The sequence below is a fragment of the Carcharhinus amblyrhynchos genome, chromosome 33, assembly GCF_965287045.1.
Source record: "Carcharhinus amblyrhynchos chromosome 33, sCarAmb.v2.hapA, whole genome shotgun sequence".
In the NCBI taxonomy this organism is placed as follows: domain Eukaryota; kingdom Metazoa; phylum Chordata; class Chondrichthyes; order Carcharhiniformes; family Carcharhinidae; genus Carcharhinus; species Carcharhinus amblyrhynchos.
In genome coordinates this window covers 21896490-21916469 of record NC_137356.1, presented here as the reverse complement: position 1 = coordinate 21916469, position 19980 = coordinate 21896490, and the positions used below count along the sequence as shown (strand labels likewise).

General features: G+C 46.8%; 1 protein-coding gene across 1 annotated transcript; it reads left to right on the top strand.

The window, feature by feature from the left end:
• The first annotated feature begins 10975 nt into the window (after positions 1-10975).
• Positions 10976-16341, top strand: LOC145360958 (zona pellucida sperm-binding protein 3-like). Its single transcript, XM_080216462.1, has 9 exons — positions 10976-11388; positions 14762-14872; positions 14960-15063; positions 15155-15332; positions 15420-15546; positions 15627-15715; positions 15798-15919; positions 15992-16126; positions 16205-16341. Exons 1-9 carry the CDS (start codon positions 10976-10978, stop codon positions 16339-16341), a joined length of 1416 nt encoding a protein of 471 aa, XP_080072588.1.
• The last annotated feature ends 3639 nt before the right edge of the window (positions 16342-19980 follow it).

The following is a 19980-nucleotide window of genomic DNA, read 5'->3' as shown; positions in this document are numbered from 1 at the left end:
GTCTTGGCGTTCATTGGTAGGGGGATTGAATTTAGGAGTTGCAGCGTCATGATGCAACTGTACACAACTCTGGTGCGGCCGCACTTGGAGTATTGTGTGCAGTTCTGGTCCCCACATTACAGGAAGGATGTAGAGGCTTTGGAGAGGGTGCAGAGGAGGTTTACCAGGATGTTGCCTGGTATGGAGGGGAGGTCCTATGAGGAGAGACTGAGAGATTTGGGGTTGTTTTCGCTGGAAAGAAGGCGGCTAAGAGGGGACCTTATTGAAACATATAAGATGATTAGAGGTTTAGATAGGGTGGATAGTGATAGCCTTTTTCCTAGGATGGAGAAAGCTAGCATGAGAGGAACGGCTTTAAATTAAGGGGGGGTAGTTATAGGACTGATGTCAGGGGTAGGTTCTTTACCCAGAGGGTGGTGAGGGACTGGAATGCCCTGCCAGCTGCAGTTGTAAATGCGCCTAGTTTGGGGGCGTTTAAGAGATCTGTGGATAGGTTTATGGACGAAATGGGATTGGTTTAGATTAGTGGGTGAGTGTTGTTTTTTTTTAAAAGCTGGTCGGCGCAACATCGTGGGCCGAAGGGCCTGTTCTGTGCTGTAATGTTCTATGTTCTATGTGCCAGGACATTCCGTACCCGAATTGGCCCTGATCAGTCATCTTCGGACACACCGCAACCAGCCTCAAAATGACTCATGGTGTCGAGGTCCTGATGGATGAACAACAAGATTGTGAGGCATGGACAAGGTGGACAGTAAGAAGCTTTTTCCCTGGGTGCAAGAGTCACTTACAAGGAAGCAGAGGTTTAAGGTGCCAGGGGCAAGGTTTAAAGGAGATATACGAGGCAGATTTTTGACACAGATGGTGGTGGATGCCTGGAACCCATTGCTGGGGGAAGGAATGGAAGCAGATGCAACAGTGAGTTTTAAGGGGCATCTTGAAAAATCCATGAATAGAATGGGAATAGAGGATATGATCTGCGGAAGGGGAGAGGGTTTGAGTTCAGTTGGGCAGCGTGGTCGGTACAGGCTTGGAGGGCCAAAGGGCTGTTCCTGCCCTGTAAATTCTTTGTTCTTTGGTTGTTGTTATTTGTTGAACGCTTTCCCTTTCTGTCCGTCCAGTGTCTGCTTAGCTGCATTTTTGAAAATCTCAGAGGGTTCGAATTGAAATATTGAAAATATTGTGTTTGTTTATTCATTGTCAGGAATTTTAATCCCCAGAGAAACTCCTCTCTGTGGATTCCACTCCCACATAAATGTGAGGCTTCTTTCAATGTCCTTCCACAATGCCTCAGTAACCTCGAGTGCTGACTGGTTCACTCTCTGCTGCCAAAGTCCAAACATGCTTCGGGAATTCTCAATAACCTTCCGTGTGCTACACACACTCTGGGAAGTGCAGAAGATATATTATCCCATCATCGCAGCTCTTGGCGTTCCCTGTAAGTGTTGCTGTTAACTCCATGCATCATGTTTAACTGTGGCATTTCTCCTCTGTACTTCCGGATTCCTTTCACTCTCTCAGCTCATTGATGGTCCTGGTAAGTAACATATGCTGAATTAGTGCTGTTGATGGTGAAGAAACATGAAGTATGAACTTATTGGAAAAGTTCCCGCTGGGCCACATTTTAATCCAGATGCCCACAGACTCAGTTGACATTAGATAAACTCTCAATAAAATAACGAATGTTCTGTAAATGTAATAATCATTGATCACTTAATCTCCTACAGTTATATATGCTCTTCCATACAACCAGTATTTATGGGAAACATGTTGGATTGACAGGGATTTTGTGAGCTAAATCACAATTTGCCATGTTCAGGGTGTTCTATGTATCTGTCTCCATGTGTCACACTGGAACATATCTGCCTAATTCTGTTTGTTACACGATCACCTCCTCACTTTGACAGATGTTTCATTCTTTTACTGAATTGGCGTGGGCATCTGTGTGTTCAGCATTTATTGCCCAATCGTTCTTGCTCTTGGGACAGTGCAGATGAAGCAGCTTTTGCTCTGCTGCTATATTTTGTGATATCGGAGCGCCAGCAATTCCAGACTCCACGGACTTTTACTCGGAAACCATGAAGGAACAGCAGTATATTCCCAAGTCAGGACACGGAATAAAATTCTGATGCTTGCTGTACCAGGACATAGCAAGCTTTGATAGTTTAACACATCATTTGGACACAATGCCTGATGTAAAACTGCATGTTGCTATTTGCTCAGTTATGTTTTCAAGACTTTATTTGCATTTCCAAGTCTTTATTCTGCACACATTTTCAGATGTAGAGCAGCAATGTGACAGAGTTGTGATAAATATGCAGACAAAGAGTTGAACATCAAATCCCTGCCGTGCAGAAGGAGACCACTGAATTTGGAGCAGCAATCCCCCATCTCAGGAATGACATTTCTTAACGTTTGCAGCAGATTGTGAAAGTCGTGCTGGTTTGGTGCATTGGCCGTGCTAAATTCTCCCTCAGTGTCCCCGAACAGGTGCAGAAGTGTGGCGACTCGGGGATTTTTCACAGTAACTTCATTGCAGTGTTAATGTAAGCCTACTTGTGACACCAATAAATGTACTTTTACTTTAAGAACTTAAATTCTGTATCTATTATGGATAGTTTGATCCTGTTTGGTTCTTTATTTCACAGTCCATTGCTGTTTTTGCAATGCCTGTCTCCAACAGGAGAAACTCTCACAAAGAAGACACTCTCAGTATATGTAGTAATGAAAATTGTAATTTCAGACTGAAATCTCATTGAATACTGCTGCTTTTTCTTTTGCAAACTCCCTTCCAGTGAACTTAGTGACGATTGTGATCCTATCTCAAGGACGATGTGGTCTCTCGAAATGTGCCGCTCGATACCTGGTTTCCATGGCAGTGGCAGATCTACTGGTTATTATAGTTGATGTGATACTCAGACAGATTCCCATTGCTCACGTCACACACTTCCTTTTTGTACGGAACATTAAATTATGTAATATACACGGCGTCCTGCTTTATGCAATAACTGACTGTTCAGTCTGGTGCACAGTTGCTTTTACCTTTGATCAATTTGTGGCAATTTGTTGTCAGAAGTTGAAAGCAAAATATTGCACAGAGAGAACAGCGACCACAGTTGTGGGAAGCGTGACGGTGCTGTTCTTATTGAAAAATACTTTCTGGTATTTTATTTTGACCAGTGAATATCTACTGTTTAACATTCCTTGGTTTTGCTACGTGTTAGAGACCTTTCTTTTTTCAAGGGTATGGGGAGCAGTAGAAACAATACATGATATTTTAACTCCGTTTGTTCCTTTCTTTCTGATCCTTCTGCTCAATGCGCTGACTGTTAGACACATTCTGGTGTCGAGCGGGGCCCGGAGGAGACTCCGGCTCCACAGCAGTGGGAAGAATCCCAGTGATCCTGAAATTGAGAAGCGAAGAAAATCCATCATTTTACTCTTTGTCATCTCGGGAAATTTTATCTTGCTCTGGGTGATTTTTCTGGTGAATTCTATATACTTGCGAATTATCGCATTGCAAAATAATGCATCAGTTAACATTTTTGATGTCCTCCAACAAATCGGTTTTATGCTTCAGCTTTTGAGTTCTTGCACAAACACCTGCATTTATGCAGCAACTCAAAATAAATTCCGTAACGAATTAAAGTCTGTGCTGAAATATCCCATCACTCTGATCTTGAAATGTTGCTGGGGAAACAAATAGAAATTAAAACATGCCCAGCTGGCTCCGGGAATAGAAACAAAGAGCAAAACATCCCGTAATCGATTGCTATTTCATTGTTAGCTTCAACAAATATGCAGCAATTTGACTTCATGAGAGAAACTGGATAAATCATTCCAACCTTTAACATGTTAACTAAATAAGATAAACAAACAACTTTCCACCTGGATCAAATAATCTGCTTGTTCTTTCTCTTGTTGTATATTTTTTATTCATTTATGTGATGTGGGTGTTGCTGGCTGCAACCAGCATTTATTGTCCATCCCAAACTGCCCCCCATTTCAGAGCACATTTGAGAGTCACCCACACACCTGGAGATCTGCAGTCTCATGTCGGCCAGACCGGGTAAAAATGGCAGATTTCCATCCCTAAAGGTCATTAGTGAACTAAATAGGTTTTTCCGACAATTGGCAATCATTTCATGGTCATTGCTCGACTTTTAATTCTAGATTTTTATTGAAATCAAATTTCACCAGCGGCTCTGGTGGGGTTTGTACCTGGGTCTCTGGATTACAAATCTAGTGACGATACTACTGTGTCACCATCTACCTCGGCATGTGTTTGTCTTAACGTGCCATGGAAAAGACGTAGAGTTCTCAGGTAAAAACCTTCCAAGTGATAACTGAGCCACAATGAAGATTGGTGATTATTGGGTTCTGTACATGCTATTTGTTCACCAGATGGACAACTCATCCAATGAATAGAGGGCAATCATTTCTTTATGAATTAAGATTGGCTTCATGGTATTGGAGATTGAAAAATAAGTTTAAAACTTCACGCACTCCGTTGGGGGGATTCTCCCAAACAGATTCTAAGAGCTGAATTTGTGTAAAAACTGTTTTTTTCAGCAGGAGTTTCAAAATGATGGTGGATGGGGGGGCCATGGGGTTGGGATGGGGGTCATTGGATGGTGGCAGAGAGAGAGAAACATTTAGTCCAATTATTCATCCCAGCTCCCCACCCCCTCCCAATAACCAGCGTTCCCATGAGTCTGGACGATGGCAACCCAACACCATCCTTGGTGTCAAGCGCCACCTGACAACATCATGAGAAGCAGAGATTGGGTGGATAGTCAGAGGCTTTTTCCAAGGTTGGAAGAATCAACTACAAGAGGGCACAAGTCCGAGGTGAGGGGGTGAAGTTTCGAGAAGATGTGCAGAGGAAGTTTTTCACACAGAGAGTGATGGGTGCCTGGAACTCGCTGCTGGAGAAGGTGGTGGAATCAGGCACATTAGCAACATTCAAGGCGTATCTTGATAGACACATGAACGGGAGGTGAACAGAGAGATAGAAACTGCACATGGGAAACAAGTAATGGTCTAAATAAGGATGACTAATTGCTGCAGACTCGATCGGCCAAAGGGCTTGTTCCTGTATTGTTCTTAGTTCCAATCCAACACTTTTTCTCCCAGAGTAAAATGGAACATTTCCCCGGTCCGTTCCACACCAGGAACTTTTATTTTTCACCATAGTCTTTGATGTGGCACTTTATTAAATACCTTCAGGAAACCTAAGTACCGTACATCCACTGGTTCCCCTTTATTCACGGCACATTTTACTTCTTCAAACAACTCCAATAAATTGTTTAATGTTGGGTGGGATTTTCTGGTCACTTGGGCTGGTGACCCTGAGCTTCCTGTGGTTTGTCATTTCAATCCCCCACCTTGCGGACACTCTGACCTTGCTGTCCTTGTCCTGTGACAGTGTTGGGATGAAGCTCAACGCGAGCTGGAGGAACAGCAGCTCCTCTTTCGAATGGACTCTCGACAACATTCTGGACTCAGCTCTGAGTTCAACAATTTCACATCAGACTCTCCACCTTCATTCCAGCTTTTCTGCTGCTTTCATTTTGTCTCATTGCTTTCTTTATTCCTTCCTGTTCCATTCCGACAGTTGCCGGGTAACCAGTCCCACCTGGAGACATCTTGGGTACAATTATCACCAAAAAAAAGTTTCAGTTTATTTATTGGTGTGACAAGTGGGCTTACATTAACACTGCAATGAAGTTACTGTGGAAACCCCCTAGTCACCACACTCTGGTGCCTGTTCGGGCACACAGAGGGAGAATTTAGCCTGGCCAATGCACCCTAACCAGCACGTCTTTCAGGCAGTGAGAGGAAACCTTAGAACGCGGAGGAAACCCACGCAGACACGGGGAGAATGTGCAGACTCTGTACAGGCAGTGACCCAAGCTGGAAATTGAACCTGGGCCTCTGGCACTGTGAGGCAACAGTACTAACGACTGTGCCACCGTGCCAGTGCCCAATGGTCATGAACATGGTAGTTTTTGCCACCTGTGTTTTAGGAGAGCTCAGTTTAATGAATTTCTGGCACTCTGTACAGACAGGGGCTGTCAGGGGATTTACGCCGGTCGGTGTGGGGGGCTAATCCCACTCGAGAGGCGGGCAGCAGCGTGCTGAGGGGGCTACTGTGTGTGTATTCATCTCCCAGGCATCCCCTGGCCCCGAACTCCCCGGGGAGCCTCAATGGGCTCTCGTCCCTCCAGTGAGACCATCAGGTCTTGCCCACATTAATGGGGGACCAGACATGATCCCCACTTGTGTAGACACTTGTTTGTCGTTTATATTAATGAGAATATTGGAGGCATGATTAGATAGTTTGCCGATAACACCAAGATTGTTGGCACAGTGGACAGTGAGGAAAGTTCTCTCTGAGTGCAATGGAATCTCGATCAGTTGGGCCAGTGGGCTGACGAGTGGCAGATGGAGTTTAATTGAGACAAATGCGAGATGATGCATTTTGGTAGATTGAACCAGGACAGGACTTACTCAGTTAATGGTAGGGCACTGGGGAGAGTTACAAAACAAAAAGATCCAGGGGTATATGTTCATAGCTCCTTGAAAGTGGACAGAGTGGTGAAGAAGGCATTTAGCATGCTTGGTTTCATCAGTCAGAACATTGAATACAGGAGTTGGGACGTCTTATTGAAGTTGTACAAGACATTGGTAAGGCCATACTTGGAACACTGTGTGCAGTTCTGGTCACTCTATTAGAGCATAAGAACATAAGGAATAGGAGCAGGAGTTGGCCATCTAGCCCTTCGAGCCTGCCCCGCCATTCAATAAGATCATGGCTGATCTGTCGTGGCTCAGTTCCACATTCCTGCCCTCTCCCCATAACCCTTAATCCCCTCGCTTATCAAAAACCCATCAACCCGCGTCTTAAAAATATTGAGCGAGGCAGCCTCCACCACTTCAACGGGCAGAGAATTCCAGAGATTCACCACCCTTTGAGTGAAGAAATTCTTCCTCAACTCTGTTCTAAAACGCCCCCCCTTTATTTTGAGGCTGTGCCCTCTAGCCCTACTGTCCTTTCTGAGCGGGAAGAGTCTCTCCACCTCTATCCTATCCATCCCATTCATCATCTTATACGTCTCAATGAGATCTCCCCTCATTCTTCTGAACTCTCACGAGTACAAGCCTAGTTTATTCAACCTCTCCTCATAGCTCAACCCCATCAACTCTGGCATCAGCCTAGTAAACCTCCTCTGCACTCCCTCCAAGGCCAAAATATCCTTGCGTAAGTACGGCGCCCAAAACTGCACACAGTACTCCAGCTGCGGCCTTACCAATGCCCTATATAGCCGCAGCAAGACCTCCCTACTTTTATATTCAATCCCCCTCGCTATGAAGGCCAGCATCCCATTCGCCTTCCTGACCACCTGCTGCACCTGCAAGCTGGGTTTTCGCGACTCATGCACAAGGACCCCGAGGTCCCTCTGCACCGTCGCCTGCTGCAGTTTTTCGCCACGTAAGTAATAATCCTTCCTACCATTATTCCTACCAAAGTGGACCACCTCGCACTTGCCAACATTAAACTCCATTTGCCAGTTCCTGGCCCTTTCGCCCAGCCTATCTAGATCCTTCTGCAGACTCTCCACACCCTCCGCACAATTTGCCGTTCCACCAATCTTGGTGTCATCAGCAAATTTCGACACCATACACTCGGTTCCCTCCTCCAGATCATCTATATAAATGGTAAATAGCTGAGGCCCCAGCACCGACCCCTGGGGCACTCCACTAGTCACCAACCGCCAATCCGAATAGCACCCATTGACCCCCACTCTCTGCCTCCTATTTGACAACCAGTCCTCTATCCACCCTACCCCCAACTCCATGTCCCCTGAACTTCTGCAATAACCTCTTGTGAGGTACCTTGTCAAACGCCTTCTGAAAGTCAAGAAAGACCACATCCACTGGCTCTCCTCTATCCACCGCCCTAGACACATCCTCATAGAACTCCAGTAAATTTGTCAGACACGACTTCCCCTTAACGAAACCGTGCTGCATCTGCTCTATCAAGCAATTCCCCTCAAGATGCCTCGCTATTTCCTCCTTGATGACAGATTCTAACATTTTACCTACAACAGACGTTAAACTAACCGGCCTATAATTCCCTGCCTTTTGCCTGCCACCCTTCTTAAACAATGGCGTAACATTAGCCGTTTTCCAATCTTCCGGCACTTCCCCGGAATCCAGCGACGTTTGGAAAATAACCACCAAGGCATCCACTATCACCTCCGCCATTTCTTTCAGAAACCTCGGATGCATTCCATCCGGTCCTGGGGACTTGTCCACAATCAGTCCCTCCAGTCTGTCGAGCACCGCCTCTCTAGTAACAGTAATGTCATTGAGACCCTCCACTCCGACCACCTTTCCATCTCGAACACCCAGCAAATTATTCACGTCCTCCTCCGTGAAGACCGAAACAAAAACGTTATTCAAGAGCTCAGCCATTTCCCCATCCCCTACCACTAAGTCCCCCTTCTCATTCTCTAAGGGTCCAACGTTCACCCTAGCCAGCCTCTTACTTTTTATATATTTATAAAAACTCTTGCTATCCCTTTTTATATTAAGCGCTAGCCCAGCTTCATAGTTTCTCCTCCCCTTCTTTATCAAATTCTTTGTCAATCTTTGTTGACATTTAAACCTCTCCCAATCCTCTTCTCGCCCACTACTCTTAGCTACTCTAAATGCCTCTGCTTTTAATTTAACACTTTCCTTCACCTCCTTCGTTATCCACGGCTTATTACCTCTCCTCCTACGGTCCTTTTTGACCGTCGGAATAAATTTCTGCTGAGCACCAAGAAAGACCTCCTTAAAGATCCTCCACTGTTCCTCAGCAGACCTACCTTCCAACGCGCTCCCCCAGTCCACATTCGCCAATTCTTCTCTCATCTTACCGTACTCCCCTCTGTTCAAACAAAGGACGCGTGTCCGGGAACCCACTTGCTCCTCCTCCATCTGCACCAGGAACTCCACCATACAATGATCACTCTCCCCAAGAGGATCCTTCACCGCAAGGTCCCTAATTCTACCCGCCTCATTACATAACACCAGATCCAAGATAGCTCGCTCCCTCGTCGGCTCCAACACACACTGTTCAAGGAAACTATCCCGGCAGCATTCCAAGAACTCCTCCTCGAGCCCACCGCGTCCAACATGGGTCGACCAATCAATATGTAGATTGAAATCGCCCATAATTACGGCCGTCCCATTCCTGCACGCCGCACTTATTTGTGCGTTAACAGCCCGCCCCACCTCCAGATCATTATTCGGGGGCCTATAGATGACACCCACCAGCGTCTTCCTCCCTTTGCTGTTCCTAATCTCCACCCACAACGATTCCACTTTCTGCTCTTTGGTTCCAATATCATCCCTTGCTACCACCCTGATGCTATCCTTAATCAGCAGAGCTACGCCCCCCACTTTTTCCTCCCGCCTATCATTCCTAAACACTTGATACCCCTGGACATTCAGCTCCCAGTCCCTGTCACCCTGCAGCCACGTCTCTGTAATGGCCACCAGATCATATCCATTTGTGCCGATCTGTGCCACCAGCTCATCCACTTTATTCCGAATGCTTCGTGCATTCAGATAAAGTGCCTTCATCCCAGCCTTCACCTGGACCCTATTTCCCGGAACGCCACCAGAGAGGGTATTATTAAAATAGGAAGAGTGCAAAAAAGATTTACTAGGATGCTACTGGGACTCGATGGTTTGAGTTATAAGGAGAGGCTGGATAGACTGGGACTTGTTTCTCTGAAGCGTAGGAGGCTGAGGGGTGATCTTAGAGAGGTCTGTAAAATAATGAGGGGCACAGATCAGCGAGACAGTCAATATCTTTTCCCAAATGTAGGGGAGTCTAAAACTAGAGGCATAGGTTTAAGGTGAGAGGGGAGAGATACAAAAAGTGTCCAGAGGGAGAATTTTTTCTGGCAGAGGGTGGTGAGTGTCTGGAACAAGCTGCCAGAGGTAATAGTAGAGGCAGGATCATTTTGTCTTTTAAAAAGCGTTTAGATAGTTCCATGGGCAATTGGCACTAGCGTGGGGTTTAAAACAAAAGGGCAGCATGGGCTAGTTGGACCAAAGGGCCTGTTTCCATGCTGTAAATCTCTGTGACTCTGTGAACTGCACTGGCGGGGTGGGAAACTTTTGCAAACCCAGACGATTGGGTCCTGGGCTGAATAGATCCAGAGCAGCTCCTGAATGTTGGAATCAGCCTCACGCTCTTCCCCAGCGCCAGGCTGATACCATCCAATAAAATGGTCTGGGAAGATCGCCACTGGCTGGACGCTCGTCGCCAATCCCGTTTGTTTCCCTCCCGCTGACATTCCCCGGCTCACTGAGCGACTCGAGCAGCGCAGCCGGCTGGGAAAATCACACCCTTTCCGTTTCTTTACTCTCCCCATTCCCACTGTCTTTATCTTTTGTATCATGAAACCTTTCTCTGCCGCAGAGTGTCTGATTAAGGTTAACGGGTCGCTGACGGTGCCCCTTCGCTTCGGGAGAGGGGTACGGCAGGGCTGCCCCTTGTCCGGCCAACTCTATTCCGTGTGCGTGGAGCCCTTCCTGCGCCTCGCTGAGGTGCCTTATAGACCCCGAGAATCACATTTTGATTTGACTCGTTTTAAGTTTCCTTTGTTTCTGTTCGGGCCGTTCCCCCTCCTTTTGGGGAGCTGCCCCCTTTTTCTCTGTCCGAACGTAATTTAAGTTTGTTTACTTGGATCAACCCACCCAAAAGAACGACTGGGATTCGAATGGAAATGTCAACTTTGCTGCATTTGGAAATAAAATTTTGGCTCTGTAAAAAAAAATTAAAAAATACAGTCTATATCATTGGGAAAAAACAACCTGATTGGTTAAAAAAAGCCCCGGGGGGTGTGTGTGTGTAAATTGCTGTCAGCTGAGTGTGGGCTGTGTGTATAAAAGGTGTTACTTGGTGCCTGAAGGGATGCTTGAGTTGTTTGTTATGATGGGGGATTTTGGAGTGAGGGGTTTCTTCCCAGTGCTGGTGTTAGTTGGAGCTGTTTGTTGCTCTGATACGTGGCAACAGTTTCCATGGGGAATAGTCAAAGCCACCCCGAGGCCTCAGACACTCCCTCCTCCTGGGCCTCCCTTTGATTCCCATTTGCGTGTGTCTGAGGGTCAAGGTGTGTCTCCAGTGCAGAGTGTGAGGGTGCAGTGTGGAGAGGACAAGCTGCTGCTCAGGGTCCAGCTGGATTTATTTGGAACCAGGCACCTGGTTAAAGCTGCTGATCTGACCCTGGGGACAGCAGGTTGTCGGCCAACCAGGATCTACTCTCAGAACCACACTGTCCTCTTTGACTATGGGCTCCATGAGTGTGGCAGCAGATTGCAGGGAATGTGAATCCTCAAACTCTGCCTCTGAGCTGGGGCTGGAGGTTGTTCCCCACTCTTCACTCCAACACTTGGTCAGATCTCATTGATATTGAGGAGATAGCTGTCTCCTGCTTTCTAAAGGCCAAACTAGCTTTCTATTCAGGATTTGACTTTCACTGGTCTGAGTCTCTCCAACCCCATTGTTCTGGAAGCTTCTCTTTGCTTCCTCCCAGCTTTTCCTATTTTGAGGATTTTTCAGTTTGATTTCCCCCTCATCAGATCAACTCAACTGAGGGTTGAGTTTCAGTCCAGTTGAATAGAAATGGGTTGAATCTGAATGAAATGGGAGTTGAGATGGATTGGACTAAAGAGGAACTCCACACTTCCCACTTTCCCAGTCATTGGAATAAAAGGCTCCCTGATTCCAAACTCTGCTATTTCCCTGCTCCCAATTCCTGAGAACTTGTAGCTCCTTTTCCTGTGAACTGACGCTTTTATTGAATCCCTTCCCTGTTAATTCTGGTTTTGTGCTAATGATCTCTCCTTGCAGCAAGGGCTGAGGTTGCATAGCAACACTGCTAACCAGATGAATCCCTTCAGCCCGTTCCCCAGTCATTATGATCAGGACTGAGCTTCCCACAGCCTCCATGTTCCTGTCTTTACAACATGATTCCCTCAATGGCCAGAAAGAAATGCCTCTGTCCTGAATATCCTCAGTGAGTGACCATTCCTGGCTCTCTGGGGCTGGAGAGAATTCCACAGACAGACAGAGTTGTAGTGGAAGGGTCCTTTTCCAGCTGGAGGTCTGTCACCAGTGGTGTGCTGCAGGGCTCAGTACTGTGACCTCTTCTCTTTGTAATATATATAAATGACTTGGAAGGGGGTGTACGTGGTGTGATCAGCAAGTTTGCAGATGACCCCAATATGGCAGGATTGGTGGATAGTGAGGAGGAGTGTCAGGTGACACAGCAGGATATAGATAGGCTGATATATTGGGCAGATAGATGGCAGATGGGATTCAATCCTGACAAATGAGGTGATGCATTTTGGAAGGAATAGTGTAGGGAGGAGTTACACGATAAAAGGTAGACCAATTCAGAGTATAGAAATGCAGAGGGACCTGGGAGTGCAAGTGCACAAGTCTCTGAAGGCGGTAAGCCAGGCGGAGAAGGTTGCAAAGGAAGCTTATGGAATGCTAGCCTTTGTAGAGCGGGGTATAGAGTATAAGCGCTGGTGTCTGATGCTACAGTTGTACACAATGTTGGTTAGACCGCATTTGGAGTACTGTGTCCAGTTCTGGTCACCTTTCCACCAGAAGGACCTGGAGAGAGTGCAGAGGAGGTTTACCAGGATGCTGCCTGGTATGGAAGGACTGGTTATGAGGAAAGATTGGGTAAACTGGGGCTCTTCTCCTTAGAAAGACGGAGATTAAGGGGGGATCTGATAGAGGTGTATAAAATAATGAAGGGTATAGATAGGGTCAACAGTGGCAGGCTTTTTCCTCGACTGGAGACAAATATCAGAAGGAGTCACGATCTAAGGGTGAGGGGGGGAGAAGTATAATTTGGATACTAGAGGGAGGTTCTTCACACAGGGTCATGGGGGTATGGAATGCGCTACAAAGTAAGGTGGTGGAGGCAGGCACGCTGGACTTGTTTAAGATCTACTTAAATAGGCACATGAGTGAAACAGGGATGGAGGGTTATAAGGAGACGGTTTTAAAAAGGGTCAGAGCCTCGGGACGATACTGGAAATGTAATACTACATGTTAATGTTTTGTCTCTTTTAATTCACAGGTGTGTCGGTCCACCTTGTTGTCAAACGAGGGGCATGCACACGGTGGGTCGTGCGTGGGCTGCTCTTGGATGTTTCGAGAGTGGCCTAGTACTTTGTGTCGATGTGTGTGCTTAAACCTGGACCAGCAGACGGGCACCACAACAGCTCAGTGACTATCACTGCTCGCTGTGCAGATACATGGATTTGGGCCGGTGTCTGTGGGAGTTTGCACATTCTCCCTGTGGTTGCGTGGGATTCCTCCGGGTGCTCCGGTTTCCTCCCACACCCCAAAGATGTGCTGTTAGGCTGATTGGTGTAACAAATTGTCCCTACACTATTCTCCCCTGAATCTGGTTACAATAGGGGTACCATTCACATACACACGGGGCAGGGTAGGTGTAGGAAAATGCTTTAAGATGGCAGTATGGGCTCGTTGGGCCGAAGGGCCTGTTTCCCCTGCCGGGCTGTTCTTTGTTCTTTGTTCTTCGATTCATTCGCTGCCGGATGGAGAAATTCCTGACCACGTTAATCCTAAATGACTGACCCCTGTCCTGAGATGACTCTCTCCTCTTCTCTTTTCCCCCTCCCCTGTAAGAAGTCTGACAACACCAGGTTGAAGTCCAACCAATTTATTTGTTAGTAAACTCAAGCTTTTGAGGTTTGCCCCTTCATCAGGTGAATGGAGAGTTCTGGCCTCAGACAGAGCATATAAAGCACAGACAGTTTACAGATTACTGATTAGAATGTGAATCTTTACAACTAACCTGTTGTTCAAGTCTTAAAGAGGCCGACAATGTGAGTGGAAAGAGCATTAAGCCCAGGTTAAAGAGATGTGCAATGTCTCCAGACAGGACAGTGAGGTTATGCAAACCCAGGCAAGTCATGGGGGTGAGATAGTGCGGCATGAACCCAAGATCCCAGTTGACGCTGTCCTCGTGTGCGGAACTTGGCTATCAGTCTCTGCTCAGCGACTCTGCGCTGTTGTGTGTTATGAAGGCTGCTTTGGAGAACGCTTAACCAAAGGTCAGAGGCCATATGCCCCGTGTCCGCTGAAGTGTTTGCCAAAAGGAAGGCAACAGTCTTGCCTGGTGATTGTTGAGCGATGTTCATTCGTCCGTTGTCGTAGTGTCTGCATGATCTCCCCAATGCACCATGCTTCGGGACATCCTTTCCTACAGTGTATCAGATAGACAATGTTGGCTGAGTTGCAAGAGTATTTCCCGTGTACCTGGTGGATGGTATTCTCACGGGTGATGTCATCCATGTCGATGATCCGGCATGTCTTGCAGAGGTTGCTGTGGCAGGGTTGTGTGGTATTGTGGTCACTGTTCTCCTGAAGGCTGGGTAGCTTGTGAACAATAGCCTGTTTGTAACCTGGTGTTGTCAGACTTCTTACTGTGTTTACCCCAGTCCAATGCTGGCATCTCCATCATGATGACTCCCCCCACAACAGACTCTTGCCAGCCTGGGGAGGAGGGGGGCACAGCCTCTTCACACTGACCCTGTCAATCCCCCCCATGAAGAATTGTTCTAATGGGATGAGTTCATTGTTAACCCCAGTGTAGAACATTCTCATTTCACATCAGTTCTTCGTTCCTTAAGCTGCTGTCTTTCAGATGAGTGGAGATTTCCTGATCTACAGCACCCACCTGAGCCACAGCCCAGAGTATCGTGGATCTGTTATTGTGAGAACCAATGGAGCTGTCGTTCCCATTGAGTGTCGTTATTTGAGGTGAGAATCTTTCCTCGATGGTCAATAAGATCTCCAGCTGCTCGTGACCTCTGACCTTGTCCTAAAATGGCTCCACTGTCTTTCCAGGAAGGGCAATGTGAGCAGTGACCCCATCAAACCCACCTGGATCCCATTCAGCTCCACCAGGTCTGGAGAAGGGCATCTGTCATTCTCACTGCACCTGATGAATGGTATGTGATGGGTGGATAGTGAGTGATTTCCTGTCCTCACTCACTGGGAGTTATACCCACTGTCTCCAACCCTTGTCCTCTTGTCCTTCAGGTGACTGGCTTACAGAGCGCACTTCGACTGTCTACTACCTGGGTGAGCTCATTCACGTTGAGGCCTCTGTTTCAATGAGCAACCACATGGCCCTGAAGCTCTACATTGACCGCTGTGTAGCTACATTGAGGCCAGGCCAGGACTCCAGGCCCAGTTACAGCATCATTGACTCCAATGGGTAAGGAGCTCTCTGCTTTCTCCAGCTCCTCCCATCTCAATGGCTTCTCTGGATTCACTTCATATCTCTTTTCCCATCTTTCTTCAGTTGCGTCCTGGACAGCAAAGCTGAGGATTCCTTTTCAACCTTTGTGTTGCCAGGAGAGGAGCGGGAGGCGGACAAGCTCCGCTTTGACCTGGATGCCTTCCGTTTCTTTGGGGATGAGCGTTCCTTGGTAAGTGGAAGCTGATCATTGGGCTCTCCATGTTGGGAGGGGGTCACTCAATAAGCACTTGTGTTGAATGTGTCCCTCAGATTTTCATCATCTGTCACCTGAGAGTTGTTCCAGTGGATCGGAGAGATTCCAGGAACAAAGCTTGTACTTGGCAGGAGATGCAGAATGTGTGAGTTCCCCCTCTCCCCCTCAGGAATGTGTTTGTGTGGAGAAATGATGCACAACCTGGTTGACTGATTTCTCTTGTTTAGCTGGACCCCATTGGAGGAATCGAGCTTTGACATTTGTGCCTGTTGCCATGTGGGGAACTGTGGGACCACAAGGGATTTGGGATTTGGATCCAGGGGAAGGAGAGATCTTGTAGCTGAAGCTGGTAGGACATTGATCCTCTAGATGTGGGAGCTCCCCCCTTTCCCCTCTCTAACTGGAATGGTTGATATTGCAGAGAGTGAAGCTGGATTGAAGTGGGAGGCTGAGGCCTCACTTGGACCCCTGCTCATTCTGGATACTGATGGGACCAAGCTGGCAACAGCCTCCCTGAATGAGGCTGAGGGAAGGATGGAGGAGAGGTCTCCAGGGGGTGAGTTGGCTGTCTGCTGGTTTCCATTTCCCCCTCAGTGTTAGCTTCACTAACCATTGGTTTCTCATTGCTTTGTAGGTGTGGAGTCTGAGGTGGTCCTGATTGTGAGCCTGACTGTGACAGCTGTCTCTCTGATCTCTGCTTCATTGATCACCTTGTTCCTGTACAGGAAACACAAACAAACTCTGTTCAACCAGTCATCAAATGATCAATAAAGCACCGCCTCCTTGTTTCTAGTGTCTGGGAGCTGATTGGTCAATGCATCCTCCATCTTAGTTCAATGGCTCCATGGGACTGATGGCTGGGCTGAGCCAATCCCAGCACAGAACTGGGCCTGCTGAGTGATTGGTTTACTGAGGGCTGAGAGAGAAACACTAACTCTCTGGATTTGATGGGCTGCTGCTGGTTTTCTGTCTGTTTCAGAGCCCAGTGTAGGGGAGGGGGTGTGATCAGGTCTGGGGGTGTCCATGTGGAGCTGAGGGTGCTTCATCTCTCCCCTGGTGATCACACCCTGGAGAGGGGCAGATCACTAAACCAGTTGTCCTCCCTGGCTGCTGAACTCTGTTCACTCAGGGATGCAGAGATGAGGAATTGACCTGGGAGGATGTTCTGCTGATCAAGCTGGCTGAGTCCTATTGGGTAGAACTGCTGGACTGTCTGTGACATGAGGGAGAAAGCGACCTCTCCACATCCTCCCCAATCTCCCTGCCACAGATACAACTGCCCATTACAGCTTTGGTTCAAGTGTCCATCCACAATCCCTTCACATGGCCCATTGCTGGCTGACATTAGCACTCTGCTAAATTGAGATGATTACAAATCTAGCAATTGTTCTGGTGTGGGAGCACTATCTGCATGGCACACAGTGGAAGCAGCCTGCAGGATGACACTAAGCAATCTCCCAAATCAATGGATCAGGTAAACACCCTGCATTCTGACGATGAAATCAGTCAGATATAAAGTACAAACAGGCCCTTCAGCTCAACTTGCAAATGGGACTAGTTCAGTTCAGGAAACCTGATAGTATCCATGGATCAGTGTTTGTCCCATATCCCTCTAAACCTTCCCCATCCATATACCTGTCACCTGCCTTTGAAATGTTGTAATTGTACCCATCTGCTGGAAAGTTCTGGAACAGTGCTCCCTCTACTGTGAGTAGCAAGTAAAGTAACAAATTAATGGAGATCACTTGATTCCTGTTGATGGAGACGGGGCCTGTCCTCCACTACACTGCAAGTTGATGACTCTCTCCTCAGTTTTACTGACATTGAGAGACTGTCGTCGCACCAATGTTCTTTCCAGTGCACTCATGGTTTGAGCTCTAACCCAGTACAGCAGGGCCATCAGCAAATTTCAGAATGGAATCAGTTCAGGATGCAGGGGGAAGGGAGAAATTTTGTCACAGCTTGGTATGAGTATAGAAACCCTACAATGCAGAAGGAATCCATTCAAAAAAAAAAATTACAGCAGAGGAACAGGCCCTTTGGCTCTCCAATCCTGCACCAAACATGTTGCCCGACTGAACTAAACCCCCTACCCTTCTGGGGACTGTATCCCTTTATTCCCATCCTATGTATTTGTCAAGACACCCCATAAAAGTCACTACAATATCGACATCCACTATTTCCCCCAGCAACAGGTTCCAGGCACCCACTACTCTAAAAAAAAATGTGCCTTGTACATCTCTTTTAAACCTTGCCCCCTAACCCTGTGTCCCCGAGTAACTGACCCTTCCACCCCAGGAAAAAGCTTCTGACTATCCACTCTGACCATGCCTCAATCTTGTAGACTTCAATCATGTCTCCCATCAACCCCAGTCATACGTGGAGAATTACCCAGTTTATCCAACTGCCCCAAATCCTGGGAAATCTTTTCTGAATCCTCTCCAAAGCCTCCACATCCTTCTGTTAGTCTGGTGACCAGAATTCAACACTAAATTCCAAGTTCAGCCAAACTAAGGTTCTAAAAAGTGCAACATAAGCATGTTTTTCTCTTTCATTCACAGGTTTTAAGTCGGTCCACCTCGTGTCCAACGAGGGGCATACACACGATGGGTCGTACTGGGGCTGCTCTTGGTTGTTTGAGATTGGCCCAGTGCTTCATGTCGTTAGTGTGTGCCTAAACTGGACCAGATACTGGGCAAGACGACATCTCAGTGACTATCGCTGATTGCTGTGCAGACACATGGATTTGGGCCGGTGTCTGTGGGAGTTTGCGCATTCTCCCCGTGCTTGCGTGGGTTTTCTCCGGGTGCTCCGGTTTCCTCCCACACCCCAAAGATGTGCTGTTAGGCTGATTGGCAGGAATAAATTGTCCTTAAATCAGATTCCCTCAATCTGGATGGCCATAAAACATTAGATAGGGGTCATGGGTGGAGAGGGGGACTGGTGGTGTTGAGATGGTGGCGCGGGCTCGTTGGGCCGAAGGGCCTGTTTCCCGGGCTGATTTTGTTCTTTGTTCTTTGTGTGTGGGTGACTCTCAAATGTGCTCTGAAATGGGGGGCAGTTTGGGATGGACAATAAATGCTGGTTGCAGCCAGCAACACCCACATCACATTAATGAATAAAAAATATACAACAAGAGAAAGAACAAGCAGATTATTTGATCCAGGTGGAAAGTTGTTTGTTTATCTTATTTTGTTAACATATTAAAGGTTGGAATGATTTATCCAGTTTCTCGCATGAAGTCAAATTGCTGCATATTTGTTGAAGCTAACAATGAAATAGCAATCGATTACGGGATGTTTTGCCCTTTGTTTCTATTCCCGGAGCCAGCTGGGCATGTTTTAATTTCTATTTGTTTCCCCAGCAACATTTCAAGATCAGAGTGATGGGATATTTCAGCACCGACTTCAATTCGTTACGGAATTTATTCTGAGTTGTTGCATAAATGCAGGTATTTGTGCAAGAACTCAAAAGCTGAAGCATAAAACCAATTTCTTGGAGGACATCCGAAATGCTAATTGATGCATTACCTTGCATCCTGATAATTCGCAAGTATATAGAATTCACCAGAAACATCACCCAGAGCAAGATAAAATTTCCCGAGATGACAAAGAGTAAAATGATGGATTTTCTTCGCTTCTCAATTTCGGGATCACTGGGATTCTTCCCACTGCTGTGGAGCCGGAGTCTCCTCCGGGCCCCGCTCGACACCAGAATGTGTCTAACAGTCAGCGCATTGAGCAGAAGGATCAGAAAGAAAGGAACAAACGGAGTTAAAATATAATGTATTGTTTCTACTGCTCCCCATACCCTTGAAAAAAGAAAGGTGCCTAACACGTTACAAAACCAAGGAATGTTAAACAGTGTATATTCACGGGTCAAAATAAAATACCAGAAAGTATTTTTCAATAAGAACAGCACCGTCACGCTTCCCACAACTATGGTCGCTGTTCTCTCTGTGCAATATTTTGCTTTCAACTTCTGACAACAAATTGCCACAAATCGATCAAAGGTAAAAGCAACTGTGTACCAGACTGAACAGTCAGTTATTGCATAAAGCAGGACGCCGTGTATATTACATAATTTAATGTTCCGTACAAAAAGGAAGTGTGTAACGTGAGCAATGGGAATCTGTCTGAGTATCACATCAACTATAATAACCAGTAGATCTGCCACTGCCATGGAAACCAGGTATCGAGCGACACATTGCGAGAGACCACATCGTCCTTGAGATAGGATCACAATCGTCACTAAGTTCACTGTAAGGGAGTTTGCAAAAGAAAAAGCAGCAGTATTCAATGAGATTTCAGTCTGAAATTAGAATTTTCATGACTACATATACTGAGAGTGTCTTCTTTGTGAGAGTTTCTCCTGTTGGAGACAGGCATTGCAAAAACAGCAATGGACTGT